This window comes from Pseudopipra pipra, chromosome 9, assembly GCF_036250125.1.
Source record: "Pseudopipra pipra isolate bDixPip1 chromosome 9, bDixPip1.hap1, whole genome shotgun sequence".
Lineage (NCBI taxonomy): Eukaryota > Metazoa > Chordata > Aves > Passeriformes > Pipridae > Pseudopipra > Pseudopipra pipra.
In genome coordinates this window covers 6,378,000-6,398,552 of record NC_087557.1, presented here as the reverse complement: position 1 = coordinate 6,398,552, position 20,553 = coordinate 6,378,000, and the positions used below count along the sequence as shown (strand labels likewise).

General features: G+C 41.8%; 1 protein-coding gene across 7 annotated transcripts in view; it reads right to left on the bottom strand.

The window, feature by feature from the left end:
- Nucleotides 1-20,553, bottom strand: part of DNM3 (dynamin 3) — a 172,321-nt gene that overhangs the window by 14,342 nt on the left and 137,426 nt on the right. For all 7 annotated transcript variants that reach the window (XR_010432638.1, XR_010432639.1, XM_064664341.1 and 4 more), the window contains 3 exons: nt 10,351-10,515; nt 5,712-5,938; nt 4,877-5,113 (listed from right to left, as the gene is read on the bottom strand). Coding sequence is in view for 5 of the 7 variants with exons in the window: in XM_064664341.1 (XP_064520411.1) it covers nt 4,877-5,113; nt 5,712-5,938; nt 10,351-10,515 (629 nt within the window). In the remaining 2 variants the exon portion in view is untranslated. The remainder of the gene's footprint in view (nt 1-4,876; nt 5,114-5,711; nt 5,939-10,350; nt 10,516-20,553) is intronic.

The window sequence follows — 20,553 nt, the reverse complement described above, 5'->3', positions numbered from 1 at the left end:
TGCAAGGAAGACAGATTTACAAAGGTGGCAGGGAAGGGAAGGGGTAAGCTGGAAAGAAACCAAGACAAGATGGTGAGAAGGAAAGGAGGGAATACATGGGGAAGGCAGACAAATGGACCAGGCAGGAAACCAAGTGAAGGAAAAAGGTGAAAGAGGAAGCAAACAGTATGGTCAAGAAAGGGACAGCGAGGGAATGGCAGAAAAAAAGGGAAAAGAAAATAGTGAAAAAGGAGCCAGTGGAGGAGGGGAAAATGCAGAGCTCCTTTCTAAGAGATAAGGGAAAATAAATGGAGGCTGCTGCTTGAAGCAGCCAGCAGCAAAGTAACATATTACTGGGTGTGCATTTCAACAAGAAATGTACATTAGACGGGTAACAAATTACAGAGGGTTGTCTTCCCCCTGGGCAGAAATCACAGAAAGAATAACTGATATTCTCATAAGTCTTGTGATTTTGGGGTCTTTGGACAGGCAGAGTTGGAAACATATGGACTACAGAAGATCAGTATCCCCTCCTTGAGGGGCTCTGGCTTTGCCTCACCCATGTAGCTGTATATTCTTTTGATCACAGACATGAAATACAGAATTAAATTAAATTATTCTTTGGCTTTATTGTCTCCTGAAATTCAGCAGGATTTTGGAATCCCTCCATATAACACTCCTGTCTCTTTGCTTGCACGAAAACACTCCTAATTGGTGATTATACTTTTTGAATATAACCTTCACTGAAGATCATTCAAAGAGGACACATGGATTCTGGACAGAGCTGTGCTCTTCTATTTGGGTGTTCAGATTGAGATCATCTAAGTCAGCATGCAAATGCTCTAAGGTGGGCACTTACTGATCCTGCCAGAAGAGTTTGGTGCAATGGCTATTGGATTACTATTTATATTCCATTAAAAAAATACAGCAGTAAGCTTTTAGGGCTGCAAGGTCAAACTCTGAGGAGAAAGAAGATTCCCAGGCTAAGGCAGGATAACTCTTCTGGTCTTATATGCCTATGCACTAGGACAGATTTTATTCAGAGGATCATGTGCAATTTTTGCAAGGGATCCCCTTATCATTCAATGCATTGAAGGGTTAGACATTACATTAAATCTTTCCAAAGAACTCTAATCCATAAAAATCCATCACAGAAAACATACTGAATGGCTGATATTTGGCAATCAGGTGGCAGCCAGGCAGTAATGCTTTCTGCAGCACTCCTGACTTCGTCTGGAAATTTCTAACTGTAATACTGTGAGGTAAAAGTACTTCTTTGTTCTGGTTGGCAGAAATATGTAATGATGGCTTACAGTGTAGATTAGCTACCAACACAGCAGGTCATGTAATTAGCCTGGATGGCTTAATAAAAGGTAGTGCAGAGCCCCCATCAGCCCTTTCACGCTGGCTGGCTGTGGGTTGGAGGAGATTGTAGGGACAGCATGTGGCTGATCACGAACAGCACAACATGAATTCCCTCTCCACCACTTGCCTCACATGTAAAGACCACCCCCAGCCCTTGGGGACCAGCACCACATGCCTGAGGGTGACATGTGCTCAGAGCACCCATCCCGGGGTTTCACAGAGTGGGGTCATTTATGTTTTGATGACAAAGTGAGTAATGATCTTCAGGGCTTTGTTGGGAAAGCCTCTATGAATCCCCAGTAGCACTGCAGAGCAGGACACAGGGAGAAAAGGGGAGCACCCTCCCACCCCCACAAACACCATGGGCTCTACTGCCAGGAGAAAAAAACATTTCCAATTCAATTGTCTTCCTCGTGGCAAAGCTGAGATTCACATTCAGGGCATTTAAAAGTTATAAATCAAAGCATCCACAGCAGAACTTCAATTGGTCAAGATCAGCCTTTCCACACTGGCAGGCAAACACCCATCATGGTAAGCTCTAGTGCCTGCTTAAAGCCATCTTACCAAAGCAAGCACACAGCTGCATTTTCTTTCAAAATACTACTGTAGCCTTTTAAGAGAGAGGGGGAATAATCTAAATTCTGGCAGTGGAGAATATTTCACAAATCATATATGCTTTGGCATCAAGCCCTTAAAGCCAGAGGCCTTTACTCACAGGCTTTGCTGGGAGAGATCCACCCACCTCAAGTGGGATTAATTAAAAGAGGCATGTATCATGCAAATAGTTTCTGTTTCCTTACAGAAATATTCAGAGCACATAACCCAAACCAGCTTTAGAATCAGAGCGAAGCAAGGAAGAAAATTATTTCCTGCTCCCCTAAGTCTTTCCCTTTCCCTGTGCATTAAGGGAGGAACTGTGAGAAAACAGCGAGAGCTCGCTATTTCTGCACGATTCCTTTGATTTTAAGTTGAATATTATTATTCAACTAATAAAATTGAAGAAAAAAGTTATGTTTTTAAAGACAGGCGCTGTATCTCACTAAAAGGTGCCAAATTTTCCACACCAAACGTGTGCTAAGCTGCTCATTGGAAAAGGACAGTCCCAAGTTTTACCCCCTGAAAATGATCTTTTATCTTAAGGCAGAACAGGAGAAAATGGAAACCTTATATTTCTTCAGTATGTCAGGATTTTCAGCTCCACATGACAGGGCCTGCAAGAAAAAGCTCCTCTGGAGAGAGAGATAAACTTTAAAATACTACTTTCTTCTCAGGAAGCTAAACTATTTCCCTAGATAGGAGAGATCCCGACACTTCAAGGAATCACTGCAGAAAATGGTGGTGGAGCAGTTCAAGCACAAAGCCCCAGTTCAAAAGTAAGTCACAAAAAAGCACAAGTTTCTACAAGAACTCTTCCTCAAAACACTTTTTTCCCCCTTTTAATATCTCAGACCCATTTTCTGAGTCAATTTCCTATGATCCTGCAAAGGCTGTTATTAAAACCAGACCAAGCGTAGCTGAAATTCCAGGGCTTAAAAGAAACATTTAATAGGCACAGGAGCTGGCCACACTGTCCCCCTCAGGTGATTTCCCCTGCAGCCCCTTCCCTGGGATTTCCTCCCTCACAGTTTAGTCAGCAGGAGAAACCTGAAGTTTGGGCAGACCAGCAAACCCTTCCTTCATTCTTCAGCAGCTGAGATTTTTTTTTTTGTCCTAGGCTTACATAGCTCCAAAAAAGAGAACTAGGATCCAGCCCAGAAGATGCATATTGCAGATATTTTTTCCACAAAAATGTCAGGCAGTCACACATTCAATTATGTATCTAGCTACAGCATTTAAAAATCACTGACCTCCTTTATCCACCAGTGCTTTTCATGCCACCAGTGGCAGTCCCGAACTGAGTCATTCACAGGCTGCTTACCCACGTGTCTTTTGTGCGCTAGAAAATTCCTTTCTGGTCTCCATCCCACCTATCACTTTGGCATGAAAGAGATGATCATCAGACATGCTCTTGGCAAGCCACCTCAGGAAAGCAGTGTCCATGCAAAACCCCGGCCGGGCAGGAGGAAGGAGACGTGCTGGCTGGCAAGGCGAGGGGAGAGGAGCCATGGTTCTCTCTGGCAGCACAACTGGCACAACACTGGACCCCATCTCTGTCTCTAAGCTGTGATTTACCCTCCGATGGCACAGAGAAAACAGCAGAGCCAGAGCCCTCTGGCCCAGCCCCAGGCTCTCCCACGAGGGGATGATCCTTGGGCTTCTTCCCTTCCAGCGCAAAGCTCAGAAAGGCAATTCCAGGTTTCTCCAAATGGCCCCTACTGCAAGCTACAGGATATCCACTAAGATGAAAGAGTGTGTTTTGTGGTTGGGCATTGATGCAACAACACCCTTTTCATAGCAAATACATAAAAATACTCCATTCCTTTGATATACCTCATTTATTTATTCTTCCTATTATAAGGGGTAATTATATTTGAAACACTAAGCCTCAAGTTTAAGTTACTGACAACTACAACAGATCTCATCTATTTAAAATAAAGTTTTTCTCCAAAGGTTCTCCTCTCAATTACCATTTTTAAAATTGAAAATGTGCACATTTTATTTTTGTTTCTATTTAACTGGCGGGTTTGTTTTTTTTCCAAACCATGACTACTTTCAAAGTAACAGTTAATTTATCAAAAATGGAGAAACCCCTTTGTTCCAACATTGCCTAATCTGCCCAGCCCCTCATAATTTAAGAAGTTAATGAAGCCCTCGGAATCAGAGGTTTTCATATATATATATATGTATATATGAGTGATTATGTGTATTACATCATTGTGAAAATAAACATTAAGGACATTTTATCCATATAACCTATATAAAAAAACAGTTAATGCCACAGAAAATTATAAAATATGCAATGCTACTTTAAAAAGTCCTGATAAATGCAAAGCCCTGGGAAGAAAAGGAAACTATGCTGAAGAAAATCCTGTTCCTTAACTAATTGTTTTGTACCATATGATCTACACTATGGACTGTTTTCAACTGGCTGTAAATTACTGGCCCTGTGGGACAAGAATCAGACTCCTACCAGTTTGTTCCACTGGTTCTGCAAGGATTGCTCCTGTTCTACCCCAGAAGAGTCATTACTTCCTCTGGTGAGGATTCAGAATGGCAGAGGTGAGGACCTGCACCCTGGCACCACTTCTGGTGGAGGGGTAGGTGACCTCTCTCTCTCTCTCTCTCTGAACCCCTCTGTGGGTACAACACAACCAGAACTGGGGGTCTTAATGTAAGGAAATCAGTGGCTTCCAACTGACTGACGGGAATTTTTTTTTAAATTAAAAAAATCTTGCTATCTTTTCAAAAAGTCATATTTGTGCTAAAAATTGGTTCCTCAAAACAGCTTTGACTCTCTGTAGGGAATGCCCGGTTTTGCTTTGCTACAGAATTCCCTCAACAATGGCACTCAGCTTTCCAACACAGCGCAGGGTCTGTCTGTTATGCCAGAGGGAGAGAACCATGCCACCACCAGGAAGATCACACATCTTACCTTGGGACACTGGGAGGAGCCCGGGTGGGCCGCGAAGGAACCTGAGGAGGTCCTCCATGGGCTTCTCCAGCACTTGGGAACGGAGGCAGTGGTCCTGGGCGGAACGGGACCGGGGGAGCCCCCGACTGAGGGCCTGGAGATGGGATTGCAGGAGCTGGTCCTCGGCCAGATAAAGGTCTGGTTGGGGGATTGTTTAATGTCGGTCTCCTTGGAGTTGAGGGACTTGGAGGAGGTGATCTAGTGAAATAACAGAGATTTTAAAAGTTCATTAAGGTGGGGGGTTGTTTGTTGTATTTTATTTTACTTTAAACAGAAGTTAAAACCTTTTTTATGCCTATGGCAACTGTTTTTTCTTGGCATTTTCCTTTGCTGCCAATGTCAGAGGATCACATATAATTAAGTCCCACGCTTTTTCCATTGACAACATACAAGCAAAGAGGTAAACGTAATAGATGTTATTATTCAAGTTCTAAGAATGTGTTGTTAAGTGGGTTTTCTAGGACATAGAGCCTGAGATGCTGAATTATTGTAACAGCTTGCAAGAAAGAGGCCTTGTGGATGTACAACTGGGGTGACAGAAGCAGCTGCTATTTGAAGCATCAGAAAAGCTACAAATCCACTGGATGGTCTCCTACAAGGCAGATCTTCCTGTCTGGTGTCACATACATATCCACAGAAGATGTATATGTGGGAAAATGTTTTGATTTCCCTCACAGATGTCATTAAAGACCTGGAGGAGCATCTTCTCAAAAAGAGAGGCAGGGAGGGAGCTACTGATGCTGACTCCGTCTGCCTGTCCTGAATTTCACGGCGATACAGATTGGAGGCTCCTCACCTGCGGGCCTGCTGAAGCCACGAGTCATCCACAGGAGGGGGAGCAGGGGTTGAGACGGTGCTAGTGCTGATGTCCCCAATGATTGCCAGGGCTTCCTTCAGTGCCTGGTACATGCGGAGCGTCTCATCCCGGCGCTGCGCCTGCTCAGCCGACTCCTCCATCAGAGTGTTTTGGTCCTCAGAAGAATACAAGTGAGCCAGGAGCTCTGCGTTGATAAATTCTTTTACCTATTTCATCAGAAAAACAAAACAAAACAAAACAAAAAAACCCCAAACCACCAAAGAAATAAACAAACAAAATCTCTGCGGGAAACACAACACTGAGCAAATACGGTGGAGACAGACACACCTCAATTTAACCAGTTTCTCCTACTAGTTTTCACCAATTCTACTGGTCATGCAGTTTTTGTTAGGTCACATCAGGGACTGAAAGATGCGGAGCTCAGACTGAGCTGATGGTGCAGCAGCCTGAAGTCTAGCTGTGTCCCAAGGAAAGGCTGGCACATGCAGCTGGGCCCCGCAGCTGGAAAAGGATGGACTGGACCTTTTAGCAGCTGCCTGGACACAGATGGGCTTATGGCAATTACAGAGCCACATTCTGAGGCAGCAATTCACATCTGACAATAAGATGGTTTTGTGCAGTCGCCCCACAGTGCACTGGGGCCTTTTTTGGGTCTGTCTATGAAACACTAGACATGGTTGGAGCTAACACTGTTCTACATCTCTAAGGTGACACCTATGTTTACATTTCATTTCAAACAGGCTTCCCAACAGCTCCCAGGAGTCAGCTGGCATTTTGGTCCAATTCTAAATGGCTGACTGAGAGGTAAATGACAGTACCATCAGATATAGATTCCCCATGGAATTAGAATTTTCAGGCTTTATAACATCTGTGTCACTTATTTTCTTAGCAACAATTTACCCTACTGTAGACACTGTCTTTCATTTCCAACAACTCTGTCAGATTCTGAATATCTCATCCACACACACTCCAACTGAAGGGAGAAGTCTCCAAGTAATCTAATTTACTATACTGATTTCCTGCTATGCCTGCCCTGGTTATGGAAACCTGGGCCACATTAAGAGACATAAAAAGCTAGAGGTACTCTGATTAAATAAGACTGTGGTAAATAGACCAACTGCTGACCTACTAAATCCTTGCATTTGAGACTTTGGTTGCTGTTCTAATCTATTTCTCATCTGGTGCTTTGCTCTATAAAACTTTTTTGAGCTGGAGATACTGACAATAATACATTCCCAGGATTCTGATTACATAAACCTGAGCTCCGTTTGTGCTAGTTTAGCAATGCTGATTTAAATCCTGACAGCGAGACTAAGGCACTGTTTGTGTTCAGGAGAGGTCAGTGAGAGCAGTCAGGCTGTTCAGGCAAGGGACCCTTTCTGGTCACCCAGCAATGAGAAGGTGGCCAGGACAGACCTCACAGGGAAACAAAACCATATTGCCTGGGCTTGGCTGTCATTCCCCATTCACGTATGACAGGAGATGCACAAATTATTAGCAAAGCCTGCAAAAATTTTCCATGAGTTTCATGCTGTTTTCCAGTAGATGGTACTGATCAAGAGCCAGAGTACACTACTTTCCTCATGATTGCCAAAAACTCCACATTAAAAACAGATATCATAGTTAAACTGCATCACATTCTGCTCGATGAAATGAGCATTTTAATGGCATCACTTCAAAAAAAGAAGAAGAAGAAGTCCTAAAATTAGATTAAGGCCAGAGCTGATTGTAAAAGCATTGTTAAACCACAAATATCTGTTTGAAAAAAATCAGCCTGTGACAATTATCATGAGAGGTCCCTGTCTGTTACTAGCAGGGGACTCAAGTAACTGCCTGAACCCCTCTGGAAAGGGAAGACTGCTGTGTTAAGGATGGTTCTTGGATCAGCCTCCTGCCCTCTGCAATCGGATGTGCTGTACTAGACAGAGGAAGATCTTCCACAGTAGCCACTTTCTCCAGCTTGGAAATGGAAGGGAAAGTGATGCTTACTCACACCTTTGATCCTTTCTGGAAAACAGACTCACAGGAATGGTTTAAAACGTTTTCCTTCACAGACATGAGAGCTGCAGTCAAAGTTGAACCATAGGAAGCATCCAAAAGGCCAGTGCCCTAAAACTTGCCCTGTCACTCTGAAGTGGGGTAAGGTAGGCTTGTAACTTCATCAGTGGGAAGACTACAACACACATCACTGCCTCAAATGCAAACACAACCCATTCCTCACCCTTCGGTTTGGTAGTAACGAGTACTTTGGAGTTTTTCTACTCAGCTGAGATCACTACCAGCACTGCTCATGGAGCATACACTGAGTACTCTGAGACCACCCCTCAGAGAGGATACCAAGGATACCTGGGCACCATGAAATACAAACTGGAAATGTGTGTTTTGTTTGGGCATGTTTGAATTGCTAATGGTAACTCAATGCAGTTCTGTGTGGTAAAAGTATTTTCTTTTAAGGTAATCAACATCCACCCTAAGGGAACAATAAGCAATGCATTTGGAATACAATAGTCTAGGTTTAGGCCTCAAAATATGCTCAGGGACAACATCTGATTATTTTCTGTACACTGAGTTTGAATCCGATACTTTCCTTGAATTTTAAGTGCTTGTTTATGGGCCCACAAAGTGGAAAGGAAGTTCTAGGAAAACCTGGGAGGTTACAATTGTCATGGAAACAAACTCCTTGGGATCGATTTGTTTCCAGAGTTTTGGAGGCAACATGATGGGGCAGCAGAAAATACAGAGTATGATCATTAGGGGGAAGGAGGGTGTCTTCACTTAACTCCTTGTGGATGTATTGGACTTCTGAAGACACCAAGGAACACACACACAGCTTAAAAGGACCCATCTTCCATCACAGCTCCACAGCTTTCCAGGTCTCTGCACAACCTTTTGGCATGGCTCAGCAGTCTTAATTCAACCATTTCTTTCTCTTTTTAATAGCCCTGATTTTTTTAAATTGACATTTTAGCTATTTTTAATATAGTATTTTATTGCCTATGCTGTACAGAAACAAGTTCATTAGTGCTTCTAGCCCCACTCTTCACAGTCCTTTAAAATGCTTTGATTCCTTGCCACCAATTTAAACTGCAGGATGGAGGGATAGGCCCAAATGAGGCCAACTGAAAGGTAGCTGATGTTTTAAGCATGTTTTTTCTGCGTGCCATGGCCAGCCAGCATGGCAGGCTCTATCAATGTCACTAACAACTGATGAGACTGAAAGTATAAAATCTTACAGTAATCTACTTCTGAGTAACACACACACTTCAGAGACCCTTAAACGATTCCATATGAGGAGGTGAGTGGCAGAAAATTTAATGTAAGGTTTCAAAAGGAACTGCTCACCGAGCTCTGCCGTTGATGAAATGGGAGCTAAAGCCCAGCCCTTTCAAAAGGCACTGGAGATGGGCTAAAGTCAAAGCAGCAGGTTGCTAGGGGTGATCTGGAAAGAGCGGTGAGAACACACTCACCTTAAAAAGTCAAGAGTGTGGCTGATTTCTGGGAAAAAAAGGCAGTTCCATTATTCCCATGTTTTTTGTAAAAACTCACCCATGGTTAGACTTGCAGCCTGACTCCTCTGAAACTAAAGAAGTTAATGAAATATCACTTGCCCTCATGCAAAAATTCTACTTGTATTATATGTACCAGAAAATCCCACTGAAATTTTCTGTCCAACCACCTAACTCTTAAATGCAACACAAAGTCCACAGGGCTAATGAAATCCATCAGATGAAGGCTAGAGGTGGCTCTGAGTCAAAAGTAAATGCTACCTTCTAACCAGATTTGCCTCACAGCATATTGTATTCCTAAAGACTGATTGGTTTGATGACCTCACCGAAACAGTGCTACTCATAACTAGCAGGAGCTGTGCTCCCCATCAGTAATTTATATGGCAGCAGTGGCACTAATATTAAGCTTAGTTTTCAACAAGGTCCATTCAGAACTCTGCCAGGCAGCAAAGGCTGAGATCCTACTGCAGTGGAATAACAACAGTATCTGAAAGCCATTTCTTTAAGCAAAGAATCTTCGAATCTAAGAAAGACACACACAATAAATCAACCAACCACATCTGCTTATCTAAACAACACTGTCCAAGGTTTCTAGATTTATTCCTTTAAAATGGTAACCTGAAAATATAGAGAAACCCAAATAAAATAAGAACTACTTTACAAACCCATGACAAAAGGCTGTAGATTGAAAATCAAGGAAGCACAACTCTGCTTTGCTGCTCTCACAGACTGCCTAGATGGAGCTCCCAGTTTTCCTGTGTGTTCTCCCCTTTTTTTGGGGCAAACCCCCTGCCCCAAAACAACAAACAAGCCAACCCCAAACCAAGTGTGATGTACCTTTAAATAATAACTTACATTCTGACTGAGATGTACATTAATTCAGTCTTCAGCATTTTGGGGTAAGCACTAAAGGCAGTGTGCCAGCCTTTGAGAAGGCTGCAGAACTTCCTAGTACTATGGAATATTGGAATATTTTGTCTAAGAGTGTGACATTTATGGGAGTGTGTTCTCTTAAAACACGCTGTTGCTGCTGCTGCATCCAAGAGGTGTGTTTGAGAGTAAGAGATTTGACAGACATGTTGAAATAATTTAGAACCCTGGCTGCTACTTACGTTATTGATCATAAGATGCATGATTGTTTTCGGTATCAAATCTCGGATACATTTGTTAATAATAGACATGTAGGAGTCCACAAGGTTTCGAATTGTCTCCACCTGTCTCTCCAGCTGGGGGTCCATTGAAAAATTGTCTGCTTGGCCATTCTCCTCATTTTCAGTCTACACAAAAGAAAAAGAAAAAGAAAAGTCAAGTCTTTCAGATTGCAGTAAACTGGAAATATACTGGGGGAAAAAAACCCTGGACTTAAACTGCAGTAATCCACCAAAGTAACTCATACAAAGACTACCAGAGGTTAAAATATAAAGTACTGGACTTTGACATTAATGTTCGGCATTATGAAATTAGGACCTTTAAAGTTAATGCCATATGAGACCTTTTGCACAAAGTACATTATATATTTTCAAACAAATATTAAAGAAAACGTTCAGACAAAGACTTGTGGTGGTAAATGACACACCAAAAAATTATCACCTCAGATCACATACTGCAAAACTTTCTAACAAATCTTTTACCATTCAGATTCAGTCAGCTTGACCCATGCAAGAAAGCATCACCCTAAGTCTGGATTTTGAATTGTACCCTCCTATGGGTAAAATCCACCCGTGTTACTTAAGGCTGACTTGTTTGTGACAAATTCCATAGTTCAGCCTCAAACCTGTTGGGTGAGAATAGCACCTATATAAACAAAGGATTTATGAAGGATAACAGCAAAATCATCAGTGGTTCCAGTGCTCAAGGCTCAGCATAACATTTGCTGGATTATATATTAGAGGTCTCTTTTTCATTGGACAGAAAAACACTTCTTTGTATGTAAACAGCTGAGCTAATTAAAGAAAATACCAGGAACTTTAACTAGAAGCTAAAAAGCCTGTACTTTGCTCCAGTCTGGCCTGTATAAATATAAGAAAACCTAAAAAAAGAATAGTAGCCTTTTGGTGAAAAGCAAACTGCTTTCTGAGGTTCAAAGATGCCAAAAGAAAGGAATTTTTACCCAGAAAGTACAAAGAACAATGCTCCCCAAACCCTGACATATAATACTTCTCCGTGAAAACGACCACCAGAGCCTTGGTACCTTGAACTATAAAATCTAAATCTGTTCGGTGGATACCTGGAAGCATAAAAATCTCAGAATCCCAGAATGGTTTGGGTTGGAAGGGATCTTAAAGCTCACCTCGTTCCTGCCAGGGACAGATTCCTGCAGGCACCCCCTTGCACTAGCCCAGGTTGCTCAGTGCCCCACCCAACCCGGCTTTGAACATGAAGAAAGAGAAAGTACTTGCAAAACTGAATAACCCAATAAGGAGAACTAGTTATGTATCAGCCAGAGCCCTACCAGCACAGCTCCATTTACAGTGGAGTGTTTAGCTAAAATCTGCATATCTCTGGTGCTTTAGAGAATCTTGGAGCAGCTGAAATGAGCATCTCACCCATCAGTGAAAGGCCACTAGAGCTAGATATGCAAACATCACCAAAGAGGCTTCTCCTTGCATGAAATGCCCTCTTACTAGGCCAAAAAGGGATTTCTGGTTTAATTTCCTAATGCAGGGCCAGTTTCTGCTCATTTAGCACTTCGTATCTACTCCTTTTAAACTACATCTTGGTCAGTCCAGTCTAAATGAAATGAGGTGTTTGTGCTTTGTTAAGTTATAGTTTTGTACCATTTAGAAACAAAACCAAGTGATGGCAAAAGAAGTTTCAAAAGTACGGGTGAACTACTGAAAGAACAGCTAATCTTTAAAAATAATTAGCAATGCTTCCTAAAAATCTTGGGACTGTGGAGGACACTGAAAGAACTCTTGATGAAAATAGGGTTTTCTATGCTGTAACACCAGTAGATACATACCTAATAAACCTTAATAATTTTGTTAATAAACTGCATATGCCAAAAAGTCACAAAGTGCAGATTGAGTATCTTCCTCAGTCTCTATGTCTGAAGAGGAACTAATGTTAAGTTTCCTTGTGACATATCAAATAAATGGAAAATCATACATCTGTCATATATCTGAAGATTTTAGCCAAGCAAACCAAAAATGGCCCCTTCCCAGTTCCCCTGAATTTGACTTCTATTCTCTTTCTTCTTCACTATATAAAGTGCAGTTTGTTCATGTATTTTTTTTCTTTTGTTTTTTTTTCACTGTTTAAATTACAGATTGCAGTAAGATTTGTAGCTGGCTAAGCAGCAAAGTGACAGATGTTTATCATTATCCTCATCAAGAGAATGTAAAGTAAAAATAGTAATTTTTCTCTGATCTTTAAGGCAAAGGGTAATAGCCTCTTGTTTGAAACTGTAACAGAACTGACTTCATATTGTTGATTTATTTTCTCTGAAATCAAAAAAGATCAATCTTCCATGAGTTTACAGTAATTTATTATGAAAGTTTCTGGCCACAGTATTCCTAATGAATTGATGTCTCAACTGAAGGCTTTTCATGCCAGAAACCATCTTGTTTGCATCACATCAAGCAGATGGAAATCTGCTTCCAACAGATTTCTGTGCCCTGCAGTACACCTACAGGCTTTCTTTGGTCAGCTGCCTCTGCGTTGTGCCAACGGCAGCATCCATAAATGAGGTTGCTTAGTAAAGCTGGATATCACAAGGGATAGAGACACCCTATTCCATCTCCAGGCCATTCTTTGACAACAGCTGTTTTCTCACCAAGCACCACAGTGATTCCAGGTTCAGTGCAAGCCACCCCTCAGCCCAAGACCCTGTCCCCCTCTGCATTCTGGAAAGGCTCCTGTGACTCTGCTGCAAGGGATAAACCCACACCAGAACCCATCAGCAACGTCCCACATCTCTCTGCCTGCAGCTGAACAGAACGGCCAAGCTGAGCAGGAAAGGAGAATGAAGAAGTGGAAACAGGTTTCTGTGCCTCCTTTCCCAACAGCCAGGGCAGCCCCAGTCCTTTCAGTGTTCCTCATCCTCGAGCCAGAACTTGCTAATTCCAACAGCAAGTGTTAAGTGACAGCATATGAATCTGGGCTAAGTTTTCAGTCAGTTGACTCTTGCTTAACACTGCTATTAATTGTTGACAGGAATGGAATATTATCACTTCAAACGAACACAACTGCAATTACTTTAGGGACCTTTGTAAGCCTCCAACAAAGAAACTACAGAAGAAGCTGGAGCACTAAAAAACATGTAAATAAAATTAATTCATCTTGGAAAACCCAAGTTCAGAAAACACACCAAACCTACAGAGAAGCAACAGGTGAAAACACCACAGACAAGGGAAGGTAACCCGGGGCCCAGGACGGTGCTTCCATTTATGTACACACCCCCCCAGAGAGAAGGTCCTTCCCTTCTGCTCTCTGCACTTCAGAAGACTGAAAATAATATCCATTCCTTGCACACTGCTGTGGGTCTCACCTGTCTTTCAGATCTGCTCTGTGCTCCCTGCATGGAAAGGATTGAAACCCAAAGTACACACCACTGCTACTCTGCTGCTTTCCCCCATTTACACACCTTCTGCACTGAGAACGTGTTAAGGATTAACTAACGTGTCATACAAGAGCAGACTAAAAACTGCATGTGAAATCCAAACCACTTCAGTTTGTGGGAATTTTACTGCTGGCTGCAGTGGAAATAGGATTTCACCCTACACATGCATTTCTACTGGAAAAGTTTTCGATCTTCTGAAGACTGTAAACTCTCTGCTGCAACAGGAATGATTTAGTGCGGTGCAAAGGGATGTGGGCAGGAGGAATTGTGTGCATTTCAAAACAAAGGAGGAGCATCTTAGAATATCAGGATAATTTTCCTGACTGTAGAAATTATAAGCGTGTTGAAGAACGTCCCAAGAAAACGTAATGAAAAGTGATTCCTTTTAAAATTCACAGCAAAACTGGGTAACATAGTGAAAACAGTCCTGAGCTGGCCACACAGAGAGCGCAATACTTCTAATTTCCATGATTTCATTACATTCAGGGCAGCTGCCAGCATATTTAAGAATGTCTTGTATAACATTCCTAATGTCAGTTCCAAGAAGGAGCATTTGTCTAGCGTTTTCATTAGAGAAGTGTATCAAGCAATTTTCTGTAATCAAAAAGGCATTCTACTAGGAATGACCAAGAGGAAGCAGACTGGAAGGTGAGTGACTCCAGGGTAAAAACCAGAGCAGCAGCAAAACAATTCTCTGTACACTAAGGAATACGTCCATGGCTTCAGTAAGAAATTGCTCATTTAAGAGCTGCTTTCGGATCTTTCATTTACAGATGCAAGTTCATAACAACCACCACCACCTGAAAATTTATTATTCCCTCCAGATTTTATTTATGCTTTAATTCACAGCTGCCAAATATAGAATCTATTTCATCTATTCCTGTCCAAGAAATATTTTCTTTAATGCACGAACACTCAGCACACTACAGTTGTCTTAAACCCCCCTGCTTTTTCCTAAATCTTTACATTGACTCTCTCTCCACTGCAGTTTGATGCTGCTGTATATATAATTTAGCTAAGATCCTCTCAGCTGTACATAGCGTGCCTTTTGCCAGAGGACTGCTGAAACCACATGATGGCTTCACACAGTGAGGTTTTCTTATTGGAAGGAACCACAAGTAAATGACAATACATTACTTTTGTGTATTTACAACAAAGCAAGCAGCAGAGAAAGAACACTTCCCGGGTAGCTTGGAAGTTGTCCTTTTCCCTCACAGAGGGTGACTTTGCCACTCTCTTCCATGCTTTCAGCATCTTCTGACTTTGTATTGCTGTTCCCTTTACTGAGCCACCCACAGGCAGCCCCTTTCAGCTGTTAGGCTTTCATTAGCAGCCTTGAACTCCTCTAAGCAGAGGTTATGATCCAGCTTTCCCTCACACACACGATCTCTCTCACTTCATAACCCCTGAGAAGAGTGATACACCCTAGGCTCAATTTGATTCCCAAGTATTTAACTCTCTGGATTAGCTTAAACAATCATCTACTCAGATTCTTCTCTGTGGTTACAGACATTGCATAGTACAGACCATTAGCTAAATCCTCCTGCTGAATCCCCATACTGCTCCCCAAGTACTTACATGGCTTTAGCCATCCCAAACATTGAGAATCTATGTCAGGCTCTCTTCCTGCCTTCTTCAATCAAGAAGCTGATTTGAAACTATGAGACTGAAAGGAATGATGTATTACCAGAACTCGAACAATCTGGAGTTACTTTCATCTTACAGTTTTTAACAGGTTGACAACTAATCATGTCAAATCAAACCAATCTCATTTTAGAGCAGGGGTTCAGATCTCACGGGTAAGGTATTAACTTGAGATATCCCATATTTCAGACCTCAGTAAAGCTTTCTGACGCAGTCTCATGTGACATTTTCATTAATGGAAGTGTGCTCTCCCTGCAGTTACTGGTTAGATACTCATTTCCATAGAAAAGCTGTCAAGTTGGAAAACTCTATGAAAGGAGACTTTCATATGGGCTGTGTTTTATAATGTGCTTATTAAAGCCTTAAAGCTCAGGATGGTGGGTTATAGCCTGTGCTTATTTTACTCACAGATAAGAAGAAACTGGAAGAGAATGGGAACAAGTTACATGACAGGACCAGAGTTCACAATGACCTAGAGAAACAGCTTAAAAATCTAGATGAATTCATTATGAACAGAAAATATTTGACTTGGGCAGGAATAAATCAGTTACAAACATACAGGCACTTGAGGAGCAGTTCAGCAGAAAAGGAACTGTATCCACTGTGCAATATAAACAGAATATTAGTCAACAATGTCTTGCTATTATGAAATCAGTACAAGAATTGTGCATCCAGTGCTGGTTATCACACTACCAGAAATTTATGGCACGTTTTGAGAGCGTTCAGAGGAAACCATTGAAAATTACATTCAGGGTTCTGTAAAATTTTACCTGAAAGGAAAAGTTAAGATAATTAGGACTGATGAGTTCAAAAGAAATCACTTGTGGAAGGGTAGAGATGAGTGTCTTTGCAGATACAAAAAGATGCCAAATAAATATTTGGAAAGTGTTATATGGTAAGAACAGTGAAGCACAGAAATGGATGGACTAGAAAGTTGCAAATCTCCCCCAAAGATTAGACTGATATCCCTCAGAAATGGCCTAGGTACAGAGGTCCTGCCTTGAGGGAAAGAACTAGGCAGCCTCTTACAGCCCATCCATCCAGTGGGTGATACTGGGTGCAAAGCAGCGTGAAATTATGAGCCCATAACACTGTTGCACAGGAAAAGGGATTTCTGAAAATGAAAAAAAAAATTACTATGTCCTGTATTTTTTATTCTATGCAAAAATCAAGTAAAAAAAATAAAACCTTACTGTCAATAGCCCTCTTCCCTGAAAGAATCTGCATTCCAGTTTCACCATTTGCTGCCATGTTCATCTCTCACACAAAGGACTTTTACATAACCCTCCCTGCGCTGCAAGTTTTGATTTGGGGCCAACAGCTGCTTCATGCCTTTCAGAACAGACTGCTGGACAAGCAAAAGCAGAAAGAGGCTGGCATAAGGAAAACAGCACCTTTGTTTATAAAACAAATACTACTTTGGAATTTGCAAACTTTTCAAAGAATTTCCTTGTCATAACAACACATGAAGTGCCCCATATTTATAAAAGCACATTAGAAAAAAAAAATCTAGGATGTGAGATACTACTGGCACGATATTTGCTCTTATTTCAGTGTAGAAGGAGGTCAGTGGATATTGGGAAGTCACAAACAGCAGTGAGTTACCCTGGAATTCAAGTCATGATGATGAAGACTTGAAGTGCAATGATTAGCCCCGATGATGTTCAGGCTGACATTTATTGTGTATTTGTTACACATTTCCAGAGACAGCAGCCTGATCCAGCAGTGGACATTAACTGTGAGGGGAATAGGATCATTTGCTGTGAAGGGAAGTAATCAATGGGTGGAGGCATCAGCCGGACATCTGAGGATTACAGGATTAAAGCTACTGGCTGTGGTATGCAGTCCACTAAGAACAAAAAAAAATACAAATCTGGGAGCTTCTACAAAAGTAGCTGAAAACACAAAGCAAGAAAATTAGTCATTCATGATGCTGATCGGAGAAATATTTAGAGTCATCACAAAGACTAAAATAACACCTTGCCTTTTATCTCTGTTATTTACCTCCTTACCAAAACCATTCTTAGAAGGATTGCGAGTCATACTGATCACTACTGAGGATTTTTACTTGGCAGCAACTATGCAAGAGAGGGTAGCTAAAAAATTTTCCTTATTCCAGAAACAGCACACAAGACTCAGCTTAAGGATTCCTTTAGGAACAAGGAATTGTCTTATTTTACAAAAGTGGGGCAACTTAGTGCTCAGTGCATGGACAGTGGTTGGGTGAAATACATTTCCCAAGATTACATGTTAGTATAGTTTAAGTAAGTCTAGTTTATGACTTAATGTGTCTGTGTGCATGACATAAGAATTGCATGTTTCTCATCAAATGTGATCACTTTAGAAGTAGGCACCCAGAATAACAAATAAAACTCACAATTCTGTTTTTCCTAGATCCTGTACTGAACTCCTATTCCATGGTCCCCCTTCACTTCCTCCAGCTGAGATGGTAACTTCTCAGCACCCACCAGCCTGGTTGCAATAACTGTGACCAGAGGAAGAGGAGGAGGGCAGTGTGCAGATCCCTGTGCACGCCAGGAGGGACGGGCTCGGAGGGGCCTTGCACTGGGGGAGCTCTGTACAGCATCCAGGGCACGGGTTCTATAAATTACAGCCTTGTCTTTTATTTTTACTTGATCTAATGCAATGTGTCTCCTCTAACTCCACTCTTTTCCGTAATTAATGGTGTCTAGGAAAATATTCTGAAATTCTCCTTTGATAAGCACCTAGACAAACGTGATGTTTCCTCTCTGAGATGCAAAAGAGGACATTAAACTGTTTTCACCCCCACATCCCTCAAGCCATGAGAAGTACCAGATCTGTCTCTGCTGGGCCAGACTAAGCCCTGGTTCACCACAAACTCAGTGCAGGACCGACAAATGATCTCCATAGTAAATGATGCAAATAAGAAATGTCAGCATGTTCCAAAATTCCTCACTTAATCTTATTGCCAGTTGTATAGTCTGGATAATCAGTAAATAAATCCCTCTAACTTTGCTCAAATCCTTAGGGGTGGAATACACAGAGAACACTTTCTACTTCATCCTCGTTAACCTTCCCAGCTCTAAACAAAGTAATTTCCTACTCTTCTTAGTGTCTGATTTTTCCACTGGCCTCTGCAACACCTGATTTAGCAGCAATGATTTCTCACTTGTGATTTCTCTTTCGAACTGGCATTGTTCTTTCTCCTCACACATGTGCTTGCTGGAATAGCACGAATCAGCAAGATTTAAAACCTTCCATTCTCAAGTTTGAAGCCCCTAAAGGCAAATTGCAGTTGTGATGCCAAGGAACACAGTCCTACGTTATTTGACTTTTCCTCGGCCAGGCTGACAGCAGAGGGGGAGGGAGGGAGGAAGGAAAGGGGAAGGGAGAGGAAGATGGCATTTTAATAGCACCCACACTGATTTCACACAATCGGATCGCTGTGCTCCAGAGCGGCACCATTTCCGTTCCTTTGCCTCCCATTCAGCCAGCACTGCTCACCCAGGCTCCATGGGAAGGATTCTCAATCTTTTTCTCCCAGCATGGACCCCATCCTAGCACAGAAATCTGTCTTGTGGACACCTCCCTAGCCCGCCTTTTACCCCAAATTTTGACAGACTATTACTAACTCAAGCCTTGCAGGGACCACCCTACCCCACATCGCAGATGTGACTAAATGAGCCAACAGTCCTGCCAGGACAAGAGGGATTATCCCCCATCTCTTGCCCCAATTCTCATACTTTCTGTGGCACCCACAGTAATTGCTTATCTGAAAAAAAATTCGTAACAGGAACATATGTAATTTAATTTAGCAAGTGGACATACAAGAACCACCAGTATCTTATGTTGTTAAATCTGCCTTTCCCAGATGTTAGTCATATGCAAAACATATCTCAGCCAGAGTTCTCATCAAAACATTCATTTGATAACTCAGGTCCTAAGATTCAAAGCTCTCATACACATTAATGGATTTTCCATAAGCCCTTCTTCAGGCAGAGTCACAGTGGTCTACAAATTCTGGCAGGAACTCCTACCCCACTGATCAATGATCACCACTTCCATACTCCCCATCTAAGGTCCCCTTTAACTTTGCAAGCAAGAAGTGATCTGCAACATTTCTGTAGCAAAAAAGCCTCAAAACCGATCAGAGGAGGAGTTTGAAAACACCAAGCACTTTACTGAAGTGTAACAAATATATCTAAACAAAAGAAAATCATAGTGTAACAAATATATCTAAACAAAAGAAAATCATCCATCCAGAAGCATTTTGGATTCATGCCGCAAGAACAGAAATTGAAAATTATTGGGTAAATTATTTTCAGGGTAAGAAATGAGTTGTGAGCAACTGTGCTGCACACAGCATTTATGACGTGGCTTCCATTTTGTATAAATATGCCAAATCCCTTCTACTTATTCTATAAAACCAGTAGAAAATGAAAGATTTTTTTTTTCCCTCCCTAAAATAAATTTTAAGAGACAATGAGATTCTGGTAAGTTAATACACATCTGTAAGCAACAAACATAAACACTTCATGTTATAAGACCACATTCTTGTTGGCACGAACCACAATGAAACTATAAAGTTTAAGTCGCTCCAACCTCCTCTCTTTGAGCAAGGTAAAAAGGACATTAGTGATTAGGACTCTCACCTGAGGTCCAAGCAGACACCACATGGAGTTTACCTCTGCAGTTAAGATCACCTGGCTTTACTGTTGCCAGAAACAACCCTAACCTCGCCCTTCAGTTGGTTATTTCTGCAATTTAACTTTTTAAACGACCTATGGCATTTTCAGTTCAAAAGGATTGATTTTTTCCCTCCTTCTGTTACTGACAAGCAGCAAAAGGTGAAGTCAAGACTCATCTGACGTCTCTGATTTTGCAGCTCTTGTGTAATAATGTACAGCCAAGGAATCCCCGTCCTCGTGGCAGCACGAGGACAACACAAAGGTCTTTTAGGCAGGGAGCAGTAGCTCTCACACACACTCCCAAGGACTGGAACTGCTTTTGTCAAGAAGACAAAAAACTGCCACACCATTAGGGCTCCCCTGTCTCCCATTCCAGGGTGTATGCCTGCTGAGCAAAGCTGGGCAGGAGGAGCCGTGGCTTAACCTACCGTCCCAATGAC